Source organism: Dendrobates tinctorius, unplaced genomic scaffold (assembly GCF_039654945.1).
Source record: "Dendrobates tinctorius isolate UK_male_01 unplaced genomic scaffold, ASM3965494v1 ptg000093l, whole genome shotgun sequence".
In the NCBI taxonomy this organism is placed as follows: domain Eukaryota; kingdom Metazoa; phylum Chordata; class Amphibia; order Anura; family Dendrobatidae; genus Dendrobates; species Dendrobates tinctorius.
The window spans coordinates 25,112,046-25,136,928 of record NW_027361761.1 but is presented as its reverse complement, the minus strand read 5'-3'; the positions used below and the strand labels follow the sequence as shown (position 1 = coordinate 25,136,928).

General features: G+C 44.1%; 1 protein-coding gene across 1 annotated transcript in view; it reads left to right on the top strand.

Annotated features, from left to right (window-relative positions):
- The window catches only part of PTCHD4 (patched domain containing 4), a 222,008-nt gene that overhangs the window by 118,510 nt on the left and 78,615 nt on the right, over window positions 1-24,883 (top strand). The window contains 1 exon segment of the mRNA XM_073586590.1: window positions 19,550-20,030. Coding sequence (XP_073442691.1) covers window positions 19,550-20,030 — 481 coding nt within the window.

The window sequence follows — 24,883 nt, the reverse complement described above, 5'->3', positions numbered from 1 at the left end:
AGGTAAACCACTTTTAAAGCCGGAGCATCAGGAACAGGTTTTGGCTTATATTGCCGAAACAGCCTCCAGCTCTATTGCCTCCTCTTCTGAAGTTACAAATACTGCAAGCATAGAGTCATCAGTGCAGGCTTCTGGTCAGGAACAACACCTTTCCTTGTGTCCTTCACCCACACCAAAAGTGAAGTATGCCGCAGCACACACTTCAGATTAGTCCATGGAGCTCTTTTCACATACCATGCCAGGGCCATCAAGTCAAATCATGAATTCCCCAGTCCAAGATGAATCTGACATGGAGTGCACTGATGCACAGCCACTGCAAGATGATTCTGCTGGTACATTCACCCAGAGCAATACGTTTGCCTCGCAGTCTAGTGATCCTGAATCAGACCCTGATGAAACTCAGGTGCCCCTTCCCGCATACTATACCAACTTACACGGTGACACAGAGGAAGGTGCAGATGAAATTGAAGAGGAGGGGATGGATGACCCAGTTGACCCGGATTGGCATCCATTGGGTGAAGAGGGTGCCGCTGGCAATAGCTCAGAAGAGGAGAAGGATCTGCAGCAGGCATTGACATCGCAGCAGCGGTTATCTGGCAGGCCCGTAGCTGTACCAAAACTAGTTAAAAAAACAAAAAGAGTTGCAGGATTGCTTGGCCAGACGGTCAAATTTGTACACTGTGCAAGCCCTTAAAATTTATACCATAGTAGGAAGAGTGCAGTGTGGCACTTTTTTGACCAAAATCCTATTGATGATGCAAAGGTTATCTGTAAGAAGTGCGGAAGAACCTTCAGCCGAGGTAAAAATCTCCGAAATTTAAACACCAGTTGCATGCTTAGACATTTAACCACCATGCAATTACAAGCGTGGATGGACTACAAAACCTCAGGTAGCACATGTGCACCTGCTCCAACTGAAGGTAGCCAGCCACACTCCATTGCTTCCCCCACTGAAAGGCCACCGCTAAGCACACCACTAGCAAGAAATGTTGAGGTGTTGTCGCAAGGCCAAAGCAGTCAGGCAATCACAATGTTTTTGCAAAAAAAGACTGAATCTAGGCCATCACCAGCTCCCTCTCAGTCCTTAATGTCTACCGCTAGTTCCCCCCTATGCAGCTCTCAAGTCCAGCTCACCCTACCAGACACTCTGAGTAGGACAAGAAAGTACTCATCCTCTCATCCGCATACACTGGCTTTGAACGGCTACTTTGCCAAACTGATCTCATTAGAGATGATGCCCTTCCGTTTGGTTTAAAGCGAAGCTTTCCGAGAGCTCATGGCCTACGCTGTCCCACGCTACGACCTACCCAGTCGGCAAGTCTTTTCTCGAAAAGCCATCCCTGCCCTCCACCTGCATGTGAAAGACTGCATTGTCCATGCACTCAAAACAATCAGTGAGTGGAAAGGTGCACCTCACAACAGATGCATGGGCCAGTAGGCATGGCCAGGGCCGTTACGTGTCCATCACTGCACACTGGGTTAATGTGGTGGATGCTGGCTCCACAGGGGACAGCGGCGGTGGAACAGTGCTGCCTAGCCCACGGTATAGGAAACAGTTGGCTGTAGGTGTTCGACCCTCCTCCTCCAGAAGCGAAAGCTCGGCGACAGAGCGCAGTTGCAAGAGCACTCCATCCGCAGCTGCCAGTGTTGCACACGAGGTGTCCCACTATCGAACAGCTAGTGGTAATCGGCAGCAGGCTGTTTTAAAGATGATGTCTTTGGGCGACAAAAGACACACTGCGGAGATACTGGCCGACTACTTGCATTGACAAACTGAGTCATGACTGGGCAGTCTACATGTTATGGTTTATTCAGAGTTCTGGGCAGGTGGTGCAGGAGTTAATGAGGAGAGCCTCTCTTTGGATCTGGGGAGGGATTTTATAGCCTCAGGGGAGTTCCGTCCCCTGTCGTTTATACTCCTAGTTTGAGTGTGCCCGACCCTGCTCCGTCAATGCTTCTCGCCTGTCCTTGTATGCTTGTTGGTGTATGATCTGGTTTGGCGACGGTAAATATTTCTTGGATTCTGATTCTGTATCTGCTTGCCTGTTCTGTGTATGACCCCCTGGCTTTGTATTTGACCTCCCTGTGAATGCCCCTCTTGTACCTCTGCTGCCATCCTGTGTATGACCTTCGGCTATGTTGTTTGACCTGCATCTGTACCTCCCTCCTGTACCTCGTCGCCTGCTCCATGCATGACCTGCTTGCATGTTACACTACGGTTATTCTCTATGCCACACTCCTCCTTGTACAGCTGGGAGCGTCCCGGGAGCTAAGCTGGGGCTCCACCCACTCCTCTGACGCGTGGTCACGTGACCGCAGGTCCTGCAACCTCAGGGAGACTCTTCACGGCTCCGCCCTCCCCGCAGGTCCTACAGCCAAGCTATTGCTTTCAGCGCTACAGGTTCTCACCGCGGTGAGTAATCTCTCTGCTGCCTGATAATCAGCCCTTGCCCCTCCTGAGTGGCAACACTAGCTAGCTGTCACTCTGACACTACATCTTGAGCCAAGCAAGGTAGTCAGTGATAACGGCAGGAATTTTGTGGCAGCCATAGCCCTTGCAAAACTCAGACACATACAGTACCTTGCCGGGCTCACACCTTGAACCTGGTGGTGCAGTGCTTCCTAAATAATTATCCGGAGTTAACAGCCCTGCTCAATAAGGTGCGAAGACTGTGCTCGCACATCCATCGCTCGCCCGTACACTCAGTCGTATGCAGAAGCTGCAGCGATCGCTCCACCTCCCCAAGCACCGCCTAATCATAGACGTTGCAACAAGGAGGAACTCCACCATGCACGTGGTTGAGAGGCTGTGCGAACAGAGGCAGCCTGTAATGCATTTGTGGGAGGATACACGGGCAGGCAGTTTGAGGGAAGACATGGAATTGTCGGGTGTGCAGTGGTCAAAGCTGAAAGACCTCTGTAAAGTCCTTCAGTGTTTTGAGGAATGCACACGGCTGGTAAGCACAGACGACACCATCATAAGCATGAGCATACCACTTATGTGTCTGCTCATGCAAACTTTGACGCACATTAAGGATCATGCGTCTGCAGCAGAGGAGGAGGAAGAGGAGGAGGGAAGCCTTTATGACAGTCAGCCATTGTCAGCGAGGGCAACTGACCTGGATGAGGTGGAGGAAGAAGAGGAGGACGAGGATGAGGGGGATGATTATTTTGGGGAGGAGGATGCTTCTCAGGGGGAAAGAGATAATGTTGGTGTGCCAAGGTGAGGTCCAGGGTTTGTGCATGACTGGAGGGATGTGGATTTCCAAGAAAGTGCTCCTCCACCCACCACAGGCAGTGCATCATTGACACCTGGAACATTGGCCCACATGTGTGATTATGCCTTGCGGATCCTAAAAAGGGAACCTGGGATGCCAAAATGATGAAGGATGACGACTACTGGTTGGCCAGCATCCTGGATCCACGCTATAAAGGCAAATTACAGAACATCATGCCACAGGAGAACCTAGAGCTAATATTGGAGAACAAACAAGCAATTCTGGTAAACCGTTTGTTTGAGGCTTTCCCAGCACACAGCAGCGGTGCTGGTTCTCCCACGAGCCGTAGAGGTGAAAATGGAAGAGGTGTTTGTGATGCACACAGTCGAAGTGGCGCTGGAGACAGGGGTTTCATGATCATGTTGTGGACTGATTTTTCAAGTACCGCTCACACGACTGCTAATACAGAATCGATTGCAAGTGACAGGAGACAGCAGTTGTCAACTATGATTACAAACTACTCCTCCCATATCGATGTTCTCCCTCACAGGTCATTCCCCTTTGACTATTGGGCCTGTAAGCTGAACACCTGTCCTGAATTGGCACAATATGCCTTACAGGAGCTCGCTTGCCCTGCTGCTAGTGTGTTATCTGAAAGAGTCTTCAGTACTGCTGGATCAATCCTGACAGAAAAAAGGACCCGTCTGTTGACCCAAAATGTTGATGATCTAACCTTCATTAAAATGAACCATGCATGGGTTTCAAAGGATTGTGTCCCACCTTCCCCTGATGACACATAGGTGGCAATAAAAATGTCTCGCTTTTGTCCTCCTCTTCCTCGCACTTCTCCGCTTCCTCCATTTGCAGTGGCTGAATGTACAGCCTACACATCAACATATGCCATTTTTTCAACCACCCTAACTGGGCTGCCCCCCCCATGGCCGGTGTCACCACCTGGCGCACCCGGGCGAGTGCAGTTGCCCTGAACAGGTGGGTGGGCCCACTCTTGTGCAACGGCCCTTGCACAGGGCCCCTAGTAGTACAATAAAGTGTCTCTAACGATGGGGGGCCCACTCGCCGTCAGACACACCGGCGTACTATGAGGGGCCTTGTGCCAGTGCCGTCGCCCACGAGCAGCCCCCCCCGCTTGCTCATGGCCACAGCACTTGCAATACTTACCTCTCCCTGCTCCACCGCCGTGACGTCTTCCACATTTCCTGACAGTGCCATTCAGGTCAGAGAGCGCGATGATATCACGTCTGTATGCCCTCTGCCTAAACAGTCCAAGTGCAGAGAGCTGGAAGATGTTGACGCTGAGGAGTCCAGAGTAGAGCAGTGCCCAGTGAGGAGAGGTATTTAACTTTTTTAAAGGTTGGGAGCAATTTTTGGGGAGCACTATACACTGGAGAATGAGATATGGGGCCCATCATACCCTGGAGCATCATCCATTTAGCCCATCATATACTGGAGCATTCCAAATGGGGGACATCAGACACTGAAGCAGCATTTATGGGGCCCATTATACACTGGAGCATGAGAAATGGGGCCCATTATATATGGAGCATTATTTGGGCCCATAAGACACTGGAGCTTCATCCATGGGGCCCATCATATACTGGAGCATTCTAAATGGGGCAGATTATATATGGAGCATTATTTGGGCCCATCATACCCTGGAGCATCATCCATGAGGCCCATCATATACCGGAGCATCCCAAATGGGGGACATCAGACACTGGAGCAGCATTTACGGGGCACATTATATACTGGAGCATTAGAAATGGGGCCCCTTATATATGGAGCATTATTTGGGCCCATAAGATACTGGAGCATTATCCGTGGGGTCCATCATATACTGGAGCATTCCAAATGGGGACATCATACACTGGAGCAGCATTTATGGGGCACATTATACACTGGAGCATTACAAATGGGGCCCATTATATATGGAACATTATTTGGGCCCATAAGTTAGTGGAGCATCATCCATGGGGACCAACATATACTGTAGCATTATGTGGAGCTCGTCATATACTGTATGGAACATTATATGGGACCAATTATTCTGTATGGAGAAATATATGGGACTCATTATTCTGTATGGCGCACTATGTGTTGGTCATAATACTGTATGGAGTAATATACTGTCCCTTTTTTGAGCTATTGGAGAATTTAAAATAGATATCAGTCATGTCACGTAAGAAGTGAAGTATTTTTCATTGTACTATACCTATATTTCTCTGCCGTATCGGAGCATCATGAATTGTGGTATATTTTAAAGGGGCCCACTGACACTCTTTAGCCCGGGCCACACGAAAACCTGGAGCCAGCCCTACCCCCCACAACTTTAGCCAAATAACCCCCAGTTTTCAATGCGTAACTAATATTATAAAGTAAATTAAGGTTGACAAGCTTAAGTAATAAGAATTGATGTTGGCATTGAAATGGGCACTGTTGTTGTGTTTTCTGTCCTCCACTCCCTGACGACTTTGCTTCCCCATTGACTTGCATTGGGTTTCGTGTTTCAGTCGGACCCCGACTTTTCCCTATAGTCGGCCGATTTCGTTTGACTCAACTTTTGAGAAAGTCGGGTTTCATGAAACCCGACTCGACCCTAAAAAAGGCAAAGTCACTCATCTCTAGTGATTTGCAGTAACTTACAATATCAGATGGTAGCACGTATTATCAATTTTTATATATTCTCTTTATGTCCATTTCCCTTTTTTTCAGTTTTTTGAGGTTTTTGGGCTAGAATAGTATTTTGCAGTTTTTAACTGCTATGATTTAGGTTTTTTGACCATATGATTGTATTGGCAGATTCAGCTGGTTAGATTTGGTTTAACTGTTATACCTTATCTCTTTCCAGCATTATAATAGCCCGTTTTTTGCTAGGCTTTAAAATAGGGGACATCTGTACAATTTTGTATTGTCATTTTTGTACTTAATAAAAGTTATATTTTAATAGGGTTTTTTTTTCAGTTAGTCCATTCAGCTATGTTCGGCGAATGTTACAAATATGGCGATCGTAATCTGAACCGCATATTGAAATATTCGCTCATCTCTAGTGACCAAGCAAACTTTGGTGAATATACCGAAATCTGCCTAAAACCACCACGCATGCAATGAACTATGGAACTCTCCACCAAGCTGGTCAACAGGGTTTAGATTTCGATCACACTAAGGGCAGATAATGATTATTCTTTTCTCTAAAAACTTCTTTAATGAGTCTAGGAAAAGGGACTTCTTATTGGCGGACTCTTGTAGCCACTCATCTTAAACAAGGGTGAGTCAAAAAATTATCCGCCCAACAGTTATATTAAAATCTCTGTTGGCCAGATCAACTTATCAGTTCTGTCCATACAAGATCGCTCTTTCCCCAGCCACCGCTCTGCAGGTTTGAACACGTTACGTCAGTCCATTTGTGACTGCGGTTTATTGATGGTAGACTATGTGGCAAATTAGCCCCACGAAGACAAAGATTCTTCTTCTGATGATGAGGCGAAGACTGCTGAGCATTTGTGGCTTGAATCTCCGCCTAAAATAATTTTTAATGAGGGCAAAAGAAATCTCATCGACAAATGGACAAAGTGTATTGGAAAGTGGGAGATTGTGTCAATAAATGTCTTTTCTGAAAGTTGACTAAATTAAATTCTGTAGCCAGAGTGAGGATAAATTGTGACTCACCCTTGTAGGTTACATTACGCCCCTACTTAGCGCTCTACATGCCACACTTTGTAAAATGAGTATACGTTGATTCTATGGTAATATTACAAACTGTCCTTGTTTCTGTTTCACTTTTTATAGTTTTTCCATGTTCCACTGCAGCATTTATAATCAGAATTGCTTCTATAATATTGTTAAATTTCATCTTCCATTGTTGTTTGCTTTTTGTAATTGCAATCCATCGGTAATTATGTTATCAGCCGTTCCCGTTCTGCATTTCTTCTCCATTCCGCTCTTAACAATAAGGATGGGACGTAGAGGCCGAGAGCTGAACCCCAGAGCATTAGGTTTCATTAGATTCCAGAGCACTGCTCGGATCCATCCACATTGAATATTTATATTTTTTTGGCATCCAGTGTAATGATATTCTGTTTGTATTGTAAATGTGACATCAATGTTTTGTACCGCCCGAGGTCGTACTCAATGGGAGGACGAATCTGCATAATAAATCCATGGAGCCCTGCCGGGCTGTGCAGTTTGGCATTTCTTGGTAGAGTATAAAGTTTTGTTTGTAGGTTTCATGTGCTCGGAAGAAGGGGTGCCAATGATGCGGTAACACCAATACATTTTGCGGATGATGTTGATGCCTCCCTGCCCTGTGAAGTCAGCATCCTTGTATCTATCATGTATGTAACACTGGCACAAAATCCAATTAAATGGTATGCTGGAGGCAGCGCTGTAACTAGATTCCAATGGAGCCCTGGTGCAAAATTTGAATCTTGGTCCCCACCTCCATGTTAGTTAGGTGTATGTGCCTTTGAAGCTTTTTATAAAGATGTAAGTATTCACCATCCATGTAATAAAGTCCCCATCCTGGCACCTGTCTTTAACAATGTCCCTCGTCGTGGTCCCATCCTGCAATAATGTTCACCTTCCTGGGCCCCTTTCTGTAGTAATGTCCCCTGTCTTGGTCCCATCCTGCAATAATGTTCACCTTCCTGGGCCTCTTTCTGTAGTAATGTCCCGTCTTTGCCCCCATTGTGTAATAATGTCCCTCATCCTGGGCCCTGTCCTGGTATAATGATGTCTCCCATCATCTCTCCCTTCCTGTTATAATGTCCCCTGTCCTGGGCTTCTTCTGATTGGCCAGTGGTGTGTATTACAATGAAGGTCTAAACATCAACTGAATGTGTGTCTTCGAATGCACATTCAGCACCCCCCTGCACGGGCACGGTCTCACCCTATGGAGTTCTGGAGGCTCTGTAGTCCTTTGTGGACTAAATGGTCGCACCCTTCAGGCTCTGGAATCCTTTATGCTCTTTATGCTGAGCCCTTTAGTCTCTTTTTCACTGCGTCCTAAGAATACATTTGCCATATATGCTGCTTAACTTGTTCATGACGAAGCCAAAAATCCATCTGTGCACTTTTGTTTTTTCTTCCCCTTTTTCCAAGACGTATAACTTTTTTTCTTTGGTTGAAATAGCTGTGTGAGGGCTGGTATTTTTTCAGGACGAATCTAGTTTATTAGTCATCATCAAGTTTTGAATTATGATATTAATTTTACCATATACAGTAATGTACTGAAGAACTGGAAAAAAAATTCAATGGGTTGAATGGTTAAAAAAAATCATAGTCTCTTAGATTTAGTTTTCCCATTTTTACATTTTCATTTCAAGGTAAAAATGACATAGTAACTTGATTCTCTAGGTGGGGTGCTATTACGGAGAGACAATTTTATATTCTTTTTTGTGTCTTTTTCTTTAAATCACAACTTTATAAAAATGATTGGCATCTGTCTCCATTTTCTAAGACCCATATATTTTTTTCATTTTTACTTTTTGTGGAGCAGAATAGGAGCATGTTTTTTGACGGACAAGTTGATGATTTGAGGGGTTGCAATTTAAGGTGCAAATGACTTTTTGGTCACTTTTTATTCCTTTTTTTTTGGCTGGGGAGATGAGATAACCTAAAAAAACAAAGTTCTGGCATTTGATTTTTTTTTGATGGCGTCAACCATGTTTTGAAAGATTGGACTTTTATGGACATGGCAAAGCCAAGTATGCTTGTTTGATGTTTTATTTTTTGCAATAGGGAAAAGGGGCTGTGATTTAAAATTTTAGGGTTTTTTTTGATACAGGGTTTTTTGGACATTTTGTAGCCTTCCTGTAAAAAAAAATGTTCATACCGTAGAAAAAAACCTATTCTGGGCCGTATATTTTTTTTCGTAGTACAAAAACGGTCTACGTGCGATGAACGTCACTTAGTGCCATCTAGCCATCTATTAAACATGTAAGTCCAACGTTTCCATCTAGCAAACGTCCCAATGGAGATATCGGAAGCAGCATGCAGATGCAGTGTAAAAAGAAGCTTAATGGGCATAACTACCATATTTCAGCAGTGAAATTATCGTGATAAGTGGTGCCAAACGCTCCGCAAGCTAAAACATTTTAACATGGGCCCTACTTTTTTATATGGGTTACAAACGTAGACAAAAAATGATTCCTATGAATCACAAGTATGATTCTTTCCAGGACCAGACCCTAAAAGAAATTTTGTCCCCAGATCAGATGCTAGAAAAAAACTTAGACTCCAGAACAAGCCCTAGAAAAAAATATAGACCCTAGAAAAAAATCAAACCCCAGATCAGGCTCAAAATATATTTAGGCCTCAGACCAAACTGTGAAATAAATTCAAATCCCATAAAAAATGTTCACCCCAGACTAGATCCAAAAACAAATTCAGACCCAAAATTGGACCTCCTGCCTCCCCCCAAAAAAAAATTCAAAACCCAAGACTAGATCCTAAAATAAATTCAGACCTTAGACCTGCCCTTATTCAGAGACAAGAACCCAAAATAAATTTAGACCCCAGTCAAGACCAAAAGTTCAATCCAAAAGAGACCCTAGAATGAATACAGACTCCAGATTAGATGCTCCCAAAAATGACACCCCAGACAAGACCCCAAAATATATTCGGACCCCAGCCAAGACTTTAGAGTAATTTCAGGCCATAAATCCAGACTCCAGATCAGACCACAGAAAAAAATTCAGACCCCAGATCAAACCAATATAAATTGAAATCTCAGGCCAGACTCTAAAATAAATACAGACCTTAGACCACATCACCAAACATTTACACCCCAGACCAAATCCATAATAAATATGATCCTCACACCAGACCCCAAATTAAATTCAGATAAGATCCTATAAAAAATTTAGACACTACATCCATTCCTGAAATAAAGCCAGATACCAGAACCCAAAATATATTCTGTCTCCAGACCGAACCTCAGAATAAACCCAGACTAGACCCTAGAGTAAATTCAGACTCAAGACCAGGTCCCAATAAAATTTACACCCCGGACTTGACCCCAAGATAAATTCAGACACCTGGAAAGACCCTAGAGAGTAAACTCAGACACTAGATCTGTTTGCGAAATAAATCCAAAGACCAGAATTCAAGAAAAGAATTCCGACCCAAGACCAGAAACCAAAAGAAATACAGCTTTTCAACTAACCCCTTTGGTGCAACTCGCAGTCCTTGAGTCAGGAAATGGCAGCCAACAGTTTTGCCTACTCTTCTAGTATTGTTAAGCATGCATATAGGGCAACCAGGCATGTTCTATCCACCCTATCCACATACTGCACAAAAAAGTTTAGTTTTTCACCTACTCGAAAAAAACGTAAAGAGTTGTAGGCAAATAGAAAAAATGTAGTGATCATGGGGTCGATGACTGCTCTGCACTCCTTGTCAAGAATCTCTTGATACAGATAAGTGACTGATATGGTCCCTGATGGTTATGTGGAAATCTTTATAGTCTATGATGGAGAACATAATCATTATGGTCTATTAAGAAGAAGATATTTTGTAAGCTATGGTGGTGTTATTGAAATTTTTTTTTTTATTGGGGGTGACAGTCTAGTTATCTACTAGAACAGGTAAATTGGGAAAGTGACTGATATGGTCCCTGATGGTGATGTGGAAAGTTTTGTAGTCTATGATGGGGAAGATATTGTTAGGTGTCGGGTTCCGGGTGCTGCACAGTGGGAATCCTGAGCCTTGCCGTCGACGGTCTCCCGTTCTTCTTCAGCCACAGTGGAGCCTGCTCAGCAGACTTCTCGATCCCGGCAGTCTGCTCACACCAGCATTGTGGGCTCAGTTGCTGCTGCCACCTCTGGTCCAGTTATGGCAATGCAGCCTGGTCAGCAGCAAAAGACTCCAGAGTCTAAGTCCTTCCTTCGGTCCACTGAGCATGCTTGAGGGATGATCTCCCATTGGGGATCGGGAGTCAAATTCTCCGGTCCTTCTCCAGTTCAGATTGGACCATCAGGAGGGTCAGGAAGGTCCCGGAAGGACACGGCTATAAAAGGTTTGCATGGCCGCCCCGCCATGCGCTATGATAGACTCTGAGGCTATAGTGTTTCGTGTATGTGTGATGACGAATGTATGAGACTGGTGACTGACTCATTAAGATTCCCCCTCCTTGGATATTACGCATGAGTTAGGGTTTAGGAATCAGAGTCAGCACCGTTGCTCTGACACTGCTTAGCGACGCAGTGTAATTACTCATCACTCTCTAGCGCCCTGGGGCGTCGGCCAGTACAGGCCTCCTGAACCACTGCTACCGCAGCGTCCGCCACAGTAGCGCCGTGCGCCATATGTGCGCTTTCCAGCCCAGTTATTAGGCTGGTTAGTGGCATCGTTCGGGGTGGACAATGCACCTGCTCCAAGCGGTGGTTCACATTGCTGTGACCTGTGATCTTAACAGGTCTCATTTGTTCACCGGCTGGTGCGAACTACGTGAGGTAACAGAGTTCATTCCTGTAAGCACCGGCTCAGTCGTTACCCACTGGTGTCCGGCTTCCCGTTACTTGCCTCTCTCCTCATTGCATAGCTGCAGTTTGTCACCTCTGCACGGTGGGCCCTGGGCTGCGAACGCACCTCATATATTATTCCATCATTATTATTTGGTGCGTTCCGCCAGCCCGTAACAGATAGTCACTATAGTCAACTAAGAGAAGGATATTTTGTATGCTACGGTGGTGTGTTAAAAGATTTTTTTTTTATTGAGGGTGATAGTCTAGTTTACCTGTTAGAACAGGAAAGTTGGGTAAGTGACTGATAGGGTCCCTGATGGTCATGTGGAAATCTTTAAATTCTATGATGGGGAAGGTAATTAACAGGAGGATATTTTGTATGATTTAATAATGTGTTAGAGGATACATTTGTTATTGGGGGTGATAGTCTATGTATCTGTTAGAATAGGAAAATTGGGTAAATGATTGATATGGTCCCTGGTGGACAGGTGGATTTAAAATCCAAAAAGAGGAATGAAAATCCAGTGAAACATTTGGGGACTATAATGGTACATTGGGGACAGTTTATTAACTCATCAGACAGTATAGGTAACTAATTTAGATAGTTCAGTGAGGAGCGGACCGTTGTTTATTAGTTTTTTTTTTACCGGTAGGACTAGATAAATAAACATGCAAGGTAAGTGAATAGTGTTCTGTAGATTCCTTCACACATGAAGCTATTTTTCTTCTTTGTGCATCTTCAGTAATTCTCCTTACCTCTCGGCATTGACACCTTCTATTCCCCGGTTATGTCGGCATGATCTGGCTTATTTGTTATCTCCTGTAGACACATGCAGCTGACACAGAAAATCCACATGCAGCAAAATGTAACAAAGCTGTGGCCATTGTTTCCCCGATAATGAGGTTAGCGCTTTCTTCTCCGCCGAGACTCCGTGAGTCATTTCCACTCTCTACTTGTTAAAATACAAAAACACATTGATGTGCCATGAGAATAAACGCAGCCACATACTACAGTATGAGATCAGATGTCTCCGCAGCAGAGGCGACAGCGTTCACTTTGTCGTTACGCTACTGGAAACTGATGCTGAAATCACAATGTTTCCTGCAGATTTGCAAAAAAAAAAAACTTTCTACAATAAATAAAAAAATGTAAGCAAAAAAAAAAGTTCTCCGATAGAGTTAATAACATCTGATCGGTGAGGGTAGTGGGTGTCAAACTATCATCAATAGAATATTAGTGACCTACCTGAGGAATAAGTCATCAATATAATTTGAAATATTTAAATAGTCACATTAAGTCTGTTGAAATTGGGGTACTTAGTTTGAAAAACTATGCAGATCATGCACAGAGGCCCACCGGGGAATTGTTCTGCTCTCCCGTGGGCCAGTCCAAGCCTGTTTCCATGCACACCAATTTATACTCTGGCTCATTTCTTTGGATTACATTCACATAGAAGTTTATTTTACATGGATTTTTCTGGCTGAACAATCCACATTTAAAAACCTGTAGGTGATTTTTGGTGTGATTTTGTAGGCTCGTGCCTCTCTTGCTATATTGATTTTTGATGTGGTTTCATTGTTTTTTCTTTCTTTGTATTTATTTGTTCGGACAGGCAGTCAGTGCTTGTAGTGCTGTAGGATTTGTGTCTGCTGCACTGCGTAAAGTATAACAAAGCCTATAAAAGACACAAATGCTGTATATATTCATAGACAGGAAGACGCAGAGATATTTTATTTCTGCCTTAAGACTTTTATGTACCTAATAAAAAAAAACATCAAAATACAAAAACAAATAAGATAGGAAAAATAGAAAGGGAAATGTAATAATAAGGACGTGATCAGACTCTTCTATTACAGTCCAATAGAAAGATTAGGTGAAAATAAAGATGACATAAGGGGTAACGTTTCACCTTGAGGAGAGTGACAAGCCAAGCCTGGCATGTCAGAGTGAGGAGACTTATGAGCCATGCATGCTTCTCTGAGAAAATAAATATGCAAATTGCCTCTTCAGGGGACTTGAACTCTAGCGCCACTTATTGGAATCAGCAATCCTAAAATTCAATATCGACCCTATCACGAGCCTTGCCATATTTTAAGCCTCTCACCTAGCCAAATCAGATCTCATGATTTGTACTGATGAGGGGCACCATCCCGAAACATCATGTTTGCTAATTGAGATTCTGGTTTGGCTTTTACCTTAAGTCATGTGGCAAGGCTTAGAGGTCAAGGCCTCTTCCTCTCTGAAGAGACGATTTGCATTTCTAATATTTAACCCTTTTCCGACATCAGGTGTAATAGTACGCCAATGTAGGACCCTCTCCCTTTCATGTGGGCTCCGGCGGTAAGTCCACATCTTTCCCGTGCACATGTCAGCTGTTTTGAACAGCTGACATGTGCCTGGAACAGCTGCAGGTGGAATGACGATCCACCTGCGGCTATTAACCCATCAAACTCTGACAGTGGCATTTAACATGCAATTCCAGCAATTACACAGGAAATTCGCCCATCAGTGACCCCGTCACGTGATTGCGGGTCACCGATGGGTCGGCATGACAACCAGAGGTCTCCTGGAGACCTCTATGGTTGTCACTGTCAGATTGCCGTGAGAGCCACCCGGTGGTTGGCGCTTTTAGTGCGTGAGTAATTCCGCTATATACAGGCGATCTGATCATTGCCTGTATGTAGCTGAGCCGACTGAGTTATGGCATCTTTGAACCTCCCAAGGAGACTATTGATGCATGCCAAAAGTGAAAAAAAATGTTTTTAAAAAAATAAAAAATATATAAAAGCTCAAATCACCCCCCCCCTTTCTCTCTATTCAAAATAAAACAATAAAAAAAATAAACATACACGTATTTGGTATCGCCGAGTTGAGAATCGCCCAATCTATCAATAAAACAAAAGGATTAACCTGATCGCTAAATGGCATAGTGAGACAAAAAGTCAAAACTCCAGGATTAAGTTTATTTAGTCGCCGCGACATTGCATTAAAATGCAATAACGAAAGGGTCAAAAGATTATATTTGCACCAAAATAGTATCATGAAAAACGTCAGCTCAGCACACAAAAAAATAAGCTCTCACCCAACCCGAGATCGCGAAAAATGGAGACGATACGGGTATCGGAAAATAGAGCAATTTTTTTTAATTGAAACAAAGTTTGGATTTTTTTTTCACCACTTAGATAAAAAAGAACCTAGACATGTTTGGTGTCTATGAACTCGTAATGACCTGGAGAATCATAATGGCAGGTCAGTTTTAACGTTTTTTGAACATAGTAAAAAAAAAAGCAAAACAAAAAACAACTGTGGTATTGCACTTTTTTGCAATTTCACCACACTTGGAATTTTTTTCCTGTTTTCCAGTACACTATATGTTAAAACCAATGGTGTCGTTCAAAAGTTCAACTCATCCTGCAAAAAATAAGCCCTCAAACGGCCATATTGACAGAAAAATAAAAAAGTTATAGCTCTGGGAAGAAGGGGAGCGTAAAACGGAAACGCAAAACCGAAAATACCTCCATTCATGAAGGAGTTAAGAAACTTTGCTTTGTTTACTTCATTTGCTTGTTTCTCTACATGCATTGATGGATGGATGGGTGGAGATAGATAGATAGATAGTAGTAGAATCATAGTATTATAATGCATATTAGAATACACATTTTTATATATATATTCTATTGCATATATCTCCCTAGGTCTGCGATAGCTGCATTAGGCCTCTTTCACACATCCGGTTTTTGTCATCCGGCACGATGCGGCGAAATTTTTAATAACCGGATCCAGCACCGGATCCGGTTTTGTCCCATAAGCTTTCATGGTCGCCGCATCGTGCCGGATGGTTATGCGTCGTGTCCGGTTGTTGCCGGACACGGCATAAATTAGCTGTCCGGCATCTGCAAAAAACGTTCCCTGCAACGTTTTTTGTCAGCGCCGGACCGGCTTTTTCAACAGCGCATGCCCGGACTCTGTGAATGTTAACCCCACAAGTGCCCGGCGAGAGAGAGAGAGATCTCTCTCTGTCACCCGGACACTTGTGAGAGATCTCTCTCGCCGGGCACTTGTGGGGTTAACACTCACAGTGTCTGGGTGAGAGAGAGAGATCTCTCTGTGGGGTTAACCCCACAAGTGCCCAGCAAGAGAGAGAGATTCTCTTGCCTGGACACTAATGTTAACCCCCCATGTCTCTCTCTCTCCACCCCCTTCCCCTCTCCTCCCCTCCCCTCTCCTATCCTCTCCTCCCCTCACCTCCCTTTCAGCAGCTGTCTCATTGGCTGCCTCTGTCCTGCGGCTCCTTTAATAATGTCCGAGCCGTATCGTCTGGCCGCACACACATCCGGTGTCACGGCTGCAGGCCGGATCCGGCTTTTCGCCACACGCCGCCGGACCCCACACACCGGATGTGTGAAAGTAGCCTTATATACAAAAATACAAAAATGAAGGTCCTTAGCACATAAATTGGCCAATTCTTGTATGCCCATCAACTACAGCAAGGGGACATCCCTCCATTTAACTGTAGGCTGATAGCTCAAGAGGTATACAGTAGAAGAGGGACCCATCAGAGGGAGGTCACCTTGCCACGGTTTAGGGGCATACATGAATTGGCCAATTTATGCGCTAAGAACCTTCATTTTTGTAAGTTAATCTTACTAATAATAACACAGTTTAGATTAAATGTTTTCAGTGTTTGCATATATAGTTCTGGCAAAAATTAAGAGACCACTGCACAGTTTTATAAAAATCAGCTTCTCTCCATGTCTGACAGCCATTCCATTCCAGTGTCAGCTGAATTCCAACCAGAGTGCACCTCATTCTACTTAATGTGCTTCTGATTAGGTGATCACCTGAACCAAATCTTATTTAACAAAAGAAAGTATAAAAAACCCTGCTGTGGTGTTCACAATCCTCTTGCAATAATACAAGCTGGATGGCAAAACAAGTGCTAGTAATATCCCAAAAGTAATAGGAATGAAAAAATAACTTTTAACCATGCGACAGGTGTTGAAAAGAAAAGTCTTGCGTGAGGAAAAGACGGGCTCAATTCTGGCTTTACTAGCAGAGGGATACAGTGAGCGTCATTTTGCCTCCATCCTTAACATTTCTAAGATGGCAGTCCATTACAACAAGGTCAAGCGGCAGACATTGGGGACAACAAAGCTACAGACAGGCAGAGGGCAAAAATGACTCTCCACTGACCGGGATGATTGTCATCTTAGTCGAATGTCACTCAACAACCGCAGGATGACATCAAGTGACCTACAAAAGGAATGGCAAATGGCAGCTGAGGTGAAATGCACAGCAAGAACAGTTCGTAACAAGCTCCTGGAGGCAGGGCTCAAGTCATGTAAAGCTAGATGTTCTGCATTCATACATGTTGACACGGTGTGCAAGCTAGCATACAGCATAAAAAACTTCTATCTTCCAAAATAAGCAGACTGTTCTTGGTAGACTAACTTGTTTATTGGTGAAGAGTATAAAACATGCGGTAAAACTATAAAGAATACAAACGATATGGGTTAGTGTTGGGCAGATGATCACACAATGTGATGCAAACTTTACATGAAATACACAGGTGTCTAATTACATCTACTGAGCTCTGGCTGCCATGCAGTTAATAACCTCTCTGAACAACACTGCATTGCAAGAAAAGATGTTAATCTTACCAGATATGCTTTACTAGCATAGCGACTCAATTAGAGGAGTTACAGGAGAATAAATAAACAACGTGTGTCCTATGAAATACACAGAAGAAAATGGCATCTTCCTCATCCCAGAATACATTGCTTCAAACCCACAATGCAACACTCTGTCTGCTATTAAAAGGCACAGGCTATAAAAGCTATTAAAGCCACTGCTATAAATTCAGACACCACTAGATGGTGCTATAACTAAACCAGCACATAATGCAAACATATTTGCCCTATATTCAGAGGTCAGAACACTCAAAAAAAAGCCTTTCATCAGTGAAAAGCAAAGGAGAGCCAGGCTGAAGTTTGCAAAAACCATATGGATTGGACATAGAGGACTGGAGTAAGGTAATCTTCTCTGATAAGTCTAATTTTCAGCATTTCCCAACACCTGGTCATCTAATGGTTAGATGGAGACCTGGAGAGGCGTACAAGCCACAGTGTCTTGCACCCACTGTGAAATTTGGTGGAGGATCGGTGATGTTCAGGGGATTCTTCAGCAAGGCTGGAATTGGGCAGGTTCATCTTTGCGAAGGTCATATGAATCAAGCCGCATACAAGGTTATCCTGAAAAAAAGTTGATTCCTTCTGCTCAGACAATGTTCCCCAACTCTGAGGACTGGTTTTTCCAGCAGGACAATGCGCCATGCCACACAGCTAGGTCAATTAATGTGTGGATGAAGGACCACCACATCAAATCCCTGTCATGGCCAGCCCTATCTCCAGACCTGAACCCCATTGAAAACCTCTGGAATGTAATCAAGAGGATGATGGATAGTCACAAGTCATCAAACAAAGAAGAACTGCTTACATTTTTGTACCAGGAGTGGCATAAGGTCACCCAGAAGCAGTGTGAGAGACTGGTGGAAAGCAGCCAAGACGCATGAAAGCTGTTTTTAAAAATCATGGTTATTCCACAAAATATTGATTTCGGAACTCATCCTGAGTTAAAACATTAGTATTGTTGTTTCTAAATGATTATGAACTTGTTTTCTTAGCATTATTTGAGGTCTGAAAGCACTGGTTTTTTTTGTTCTTTTGACCATTTCTCATTTTCTGAAAATGCAGCTTTGGCAAAAATTAAGAGACCACCACATCAAAACCCTGTCATAGGCAGCCCATTCTCCAGACCTGAACCCCATTGAAAACCTCTGGAATGTAATCAAGGGGATGATTGATAGTCACAAGCCATCAAACAAAGAACTGCTTTAATTTTTGCGCCAGGAGCAGTGTGAAAAATTGGTGGAATGCATGCCAAGACGCATGAAAGCTGTGATTAAAAATCATGGTTATTCCACAAAATATTGATTTCTGAACTCTTCCTGAGTTAAAACATTAGTATTGTTGTTTCTAAATGATTATGAACTTGTTTTCTTAGCTTTATTTGAGATCTGAAAGCACTGGTTCTTTTATTTAATTTTGACGATTTCTCCTTTTTAGAAAAAAAATACAAAATACATTGCTTGAAAATTCGGAGACATGTTGTCAGTAGTTTATAGAATAAAAGAACAATTTACATTCTACTCAAAAATATACCTATAAAGAGAAAAATCAGCTACACTGAACATTTTTCAGTGGTCATTTAAGTTTTTCCAGATCTGTATCTTGGCTCCTATAGGGTGCTGCTGTGCTTTCTTTTTCTATATAATGCAGGTATTGCAGCTTGCACCAGTTCACACCTAGGAAGTGCTGGTCAGGTTTTTTCTTTATTGATAGATAATAGATAGAAAAATAGATAATAGATATAGATAATATATAGATAATAGATGATAGATAGATTGATAGATAGAGATTAAAAAAATGGAAAGCAGCACTCCAGGTATAGCAAAAAAGTAAAGGTGGACTTTATTAGGCCCATGTGGCGTGGCACCACGCCATGTGAGCCTAATAAAGAGCACCTTTACTTTTTTGGCTAAACCTGGAGTGCTGCTTTCCATTTTTTATCCTTACAGTATATATTTGGCAAGTACTGTATATGCATCACACCATGTGTGCCAAGACAAGGTAAGTGAATTAAGTAATAATAATGACATTAAAAACTTTTTTTTATTCAATGGTTGCAAAAATATTAGCGCCCATAGTGAGTTATTATATTTCTCAGATCTCTGACTTCCCTATTTCATTGCTGGCCTTTAATTCCATTTCCTTTTTTTTGTGGTTTTGCAGAATGGAAGACAGAGTTTTATTGGACACCAGTTGGGGGGAGTTGCAGAAGTCCCAAACAGCAAAGATCAAAGGGTCAAGTCTGCAAGAGCCATTCAAATGACCTACTACCTCCAGAACTATGGCTCTGCTATACAAGACCACATTAACAAACAGTGGGAAAATGAATTTTGCACACTCATTTACCAGCTGCAAGAGGAACATCCAGATATCCAGATGTTTTCAATTACGTCATTTAGCTTGCTCAGAGACTTTCAGAAAACCATAGAGTTGTCTAGAAATATGATTGTGGTGAGTCTTATGATGGTTCTCCTGGCGGCCACTCTCTCCAGCTCTATGAAAGACTGTCTACGTAGCAAGCCTTTCTTGGGTCTACTGGGAGTACTCACTATTTGTATCTCCATTGTCACAGCGGCAGGGATATTTTTCGTAACGGGTGGAAGATATAACTCGACTCTGCTGGGAATACCATTCTTTGCTATGGGTAATGATTTATTTTACTTATATGGTTGATTTGACATGTGCGATTTCTAATATAAATTATAAGGAAAAAAACAACTGTTGGGTGTTGGCAGGATAAAAAAATAAAGTGAGGAAATGTTTGGGCAGGGAGACTGTGAAAATGTATTATTTTTTAATATATTATTTTATTTATATTATTATAGTATTATTGTAATATTGTATAGTCTAACAAGTCATGATAAAGTACTGCGTGGTCGCATTAAGAAAACCACTTCTTCCAATGAAGCCCATATAGGGGTCAGTAGATTGCTATAGGTCAGGTTTTTCAAATGCTTGGTGATCAACTTGTATAGATATGTGAGTTTGCCAGTGTGATAGTCATGGCGAGGGGCTGTTGTGTTCCCACATCCTGGCACCGCGCAAAGAAAATATAATGTCCCATCTGTTGTGTGGTGTGGAAGTATTGCACAAAACTCATGTTTGCAGATCCTGCTGCTCTCATAGTCTCGTCTCCGGGCGATATCACACACTTAGGAACAGACACCGTATTCCGCTTTAACAATGCAACTTTACTTGATAACAAAGAATCCATGGCAGTCTGAGTACAGCACATGTTCATATTTCAGCCTGAGCTTTTCCTCTCAATGCTGGCTCCTCTAGCCACTGAGATGCTCGTCCTGGCTCTGCGGTCTCATACTCAGCCTGAGCTTTCCCTCTCAATGCTGGCTCCTCTAGCCTCTGAGATGCTCGTCCTGGCTCTGCGGTCCCATATTCAGCCTGAGCTTTCCCTCTCCATGCTGGCTCTTCTAGCCTCTGAGATGCTCGTCCTGGCTCTGCGGTCTCTTACTCAGCCTGAGCTTTCCCTCTCAATGCTGGCTCCTCTAGCCTCTGAGATGCTCGTCCTGGCTCTGCGGTCCCATATTCAGCCTGAGCTTTCCCTCTCCATGCTGGCTCTTCTAGCCTCTGAGATGCTCGTCCTGGCTCTACGGTCCCATATTCAGCCTGCGCTTTCCCTCTCAATGATGGCTCCTCTAGCTTCTGAGATGCTCGTTCTGGCTCTGGGGTCCAATTTTCAGCCTGTGCTTTCCATCTCAGTGCTGGCTCCTCTAGCCTCTGAGATGCTCTTCCTGGCGCTGCGGTCACATACTCAGCAGGAGCTTTCCTTCTCAATGCTGGCTCCTCTAGCCGCTGTGATGCTAGTCCTGGCTCTGCGGTCCCATTTTCAGCCTGAGCTTTCCCTCTCCATGCTGACTCTTCTAGCCACTGTGATGCTCGTCCTGGCTCTGCGGTCCCATACTCAGCCTGAGCTTTCCCTCTCAATGCTGACTCCTGTAGCCTCTGAGATGCTCGTCCTGGCTCTGCGGTCCCATTTTCAGCCTGAGCTTTCCCTCTCCATGCTGGCTCCTCTTGCCTCTGAGATGTTCATCCTGGCTCTGGGGTCCCATTTTCAGCCTGTGCTTTCCCTCTCAATGCTGGCTCCTCTAGCCTCTGAAATGCTCATCCTGTCTCTGCGGTCCCATACTCAGTCTGAGCTTCCCTCTCAATGCTGGTTCCTCTCACCTCTGAGATGCTCATCCTGGCTCTGCGGTCCCATACTCAGCCTGAGCTTTCCCTCTCAGTGTTGGGTCCTCTAGCCTATGAGATGTTCATCCTGGCTCTGGGGTCCCATTTTCAGCCTGTGCTTTCCCTCTCAATGTTGGCTCCTCTAGCCTCTGAGATGCTCTTCCTGGCTCTGCGGTCCCATTTTCAGCCTGAGGTTTCCCTCTCAATGCTGGCTCCTCTAGCCTATGGGGTGCTCATCCTTTCTCTGGTGTCCCATTTTCAGCCTGAGCTTTCCCTCTCAATGCTGGCTCCTCTAGCCTCTGAGATGCTCGTCCTGGCTCTGCGGTCCCATTTTCAGCCTGAGCTTTCCCTCTCCATGCTGGCTCCTCTTGCCTCTGAGATGCTCGTCCTGGCTCTGGAGTCCCATTTTCAGCCTGAGCTTTCCCTCTCGAAGGTGGATCCTTTTGCCTCTGAGATGCTCTTCCTGGATCTGCAGTCCCATACTCAGCTTGAGCTTTCCCTCTCGATGCTGGCTCCTCTTGCCTCTGAGATACTCGTCCTGGCTCTGCAGTCCCATACTCAGCCTGAGCTTTCCCTCTCAATGCTGGCTCCTCTAGCCTCTGAGATGCTCGTCCTGGCTCTGGGGTCCCCATATTCCTGCGCCCACTTTCTTGTACTGGTTCCCACTCTGGTTCCCCTTCATTGGGAGATGAAAAAGGTTCCTCTGGCCTAATTCAAGGCATAGACCACGGATTCTCTAAGGTATACCGTTGTACCAAGTGGCGACCGACCGCATTCTGCTTTTCCCAAGCGTTCTGTGCTTTTCTGTACTGTGTGGTCCTCTTGCCTGTTTTGCCTACTTCCGGGTCACTCTCTAGCACTTTCTTAATATTACAACTATAATACACTACTGTTCACTGCTCCCACTGACTGACTGAGAATGAGGAAGTGTCCCTCTGACAAACTCACTCCTGCCCCTTCCAACTTGGAAATCCCCTACTTTAACTACTGGCACCCTAGTTTCCTGACTCTGTTGGTCCCCACTATATTAAACCCAATCCTATCCTAATTTATAGGTAACCTCTTATCTTATCGTCTACATCTTTCCCTAATCTTATGAATAAAATTCCAGAAAAAAGGGTTAAAAAGCAATAACCACAAATAAAAGGTATACTACAACTAACAGTTGTATACAAAAAGACCAAAGGAGTACAAAGCACCTTATATAAATCGTATTAAATGTATTAAATATCCGTTACATAATCTGTTATAAAACGCTATATAAAGAATATAACAAAGTGAAGGACACAAGAACATAAGGTCCGACACAATTACAATAATATAAGGACCGGGAATATTGAAACCATAATATCCGACCAAAAATAGACAAATGTATATGTCAATCTGGGTGCAATAAAAGACATGAAGCATAATGCCACTTTGATATATATATATATATATATATATATACCCAGAAGAGCCTCAAATAAAAAGTCCAATACTAAAAAATAGTCTCACTCGAGTAAATCCTTGTAAGTGGTCACACCATACAGCCCCAATGCGCGTTTCACATGGGCTTCCTCAGGGGGCTGCACATATACATTTGTCTATTTTTGGTCCGATATTATGTTTTGTTATACAAATCTTTCCCTAATCTTGTAACAATATCAAAACACAAAATTAGATGCAAAACCCTTATACAATATAACAGCCACATTAATTTTAGTAAGGTACATGTAAGCATCATTTACATCACCACACATTAATTGTATGTATATAAAACACTAGGGGGGAGATTCGCATGACAGCTTCTGTCGCACTTTTACATTCTTCCATCCTAAAATATGGTTGTCCCCGATCACATAATATCAGTAAGATACTGAGTTATTCAGACATGCATAAAATCACCTTTAAAAATTAGCATTTTTCTACTTTGAATACACATAAAATCAATTCACTCCTGGTCCAGTGCTTCTTGTTGGCCAACCGTGACCCCGGTTCCATTCGGTTGGAACCCTGGAAAAACGGGTCCAAGTCTTTATGTTAACCTGGCCCTTTGGCCAACAATACATATTTGCCTGAAGACGCATGGGCACAGGCCCTAATAACCTGACATGACCCTTGGGTTGACCGTTTAGTACTGCGAGTCCGCTCGACCCTTGTCTCTTCACCATGGGGACCATGACACAGCGTGTCTAAGTACCTTTGCAAGCATGGGTCCTCATGGCCCCAGTGCCTTTTCCTAGGGACACCGACACAGAATGTCCAAGTTCCTTTTTCCTTAAACATGGGTCCAACTGACCTCGATCCCTCTCCTTAGGGACCTCTGGCAGTGTGTCCAAGTTTCTGTCTAAACATGGGTTTAACTAACCCCGGTCCCCTTGGTCCTGGGACCCGGACCCACATCGTGCTTACTTACAACATTACAACATTCCAGGCCCATTGGCCAGTCCATTCCTGCTACAGGTGTCCAGACAGAAGAAGTCCTTTTAAAACTTAACGGTCCAATTACCACAGCTCCGACAGTCCAGGAGCATTCATAGTCCATGTGTTCCTCACCTGGCTCACTCCTCGCGTCTTCCTGTTCAGGTTTTCCCCTCCCTCCTTTTTGCAGATTACAACTCCTTTAAAGCAAGTGTGGCACCCCAGAGTCCAGTTACCACGGTGACATTGCCTCCCTCTTGTGTCGACTCCTGGAGTGGACCCTCTGGGTCATGGCACCAACCAACCTAGGGTGAGCTGACCTAGTGAGGACCACCCCCTATACAGGGAGTGTCAGGGACAAGCTCAAGGGGGTGAGGTACCACGACTGCTGGAACCAGGTGGCCGGCTCACAGGAGACATGAGTGAGTGTGTCTAGCAACAGGGAGTGTGCAAAGTGTGGACACAGGGACACGTAGAGTATAGGACAATACAAGGCGTGTACACAGGAGTGCGTTAGATACAGGATAGTGGAAGGCGGGTACACGAAAGCACGTATAGCGTGCACAGTCAAGCACATCTTGGTGCGAGCAAAGCAGCGTGCATGCAAAGGGGCACGCCAGAGTATAGAGTTAGACAGAGCATGCGCAGAGAGAACGCCTGAGTGCCAGGCTAGGCAGAAGGTGTGCTAAGAAGCACGACAGAGCACGGAGCAGAACGTGGGCCAAGAGGCACGACAGAACACAGTGCAGGAGCAGAGCATGCGCTGGGAAGCACAGCAGAGCACAAGGCAGAGACAGAGCGGAGCACAAGGCTGAGTACAGGAACAGAGCATGTGCCAGAAGGCATAACAGAGCACAAGACAGAGGACCCGAATACAGTGCACAGCCAGGCAAGGACCAAACAGACCAA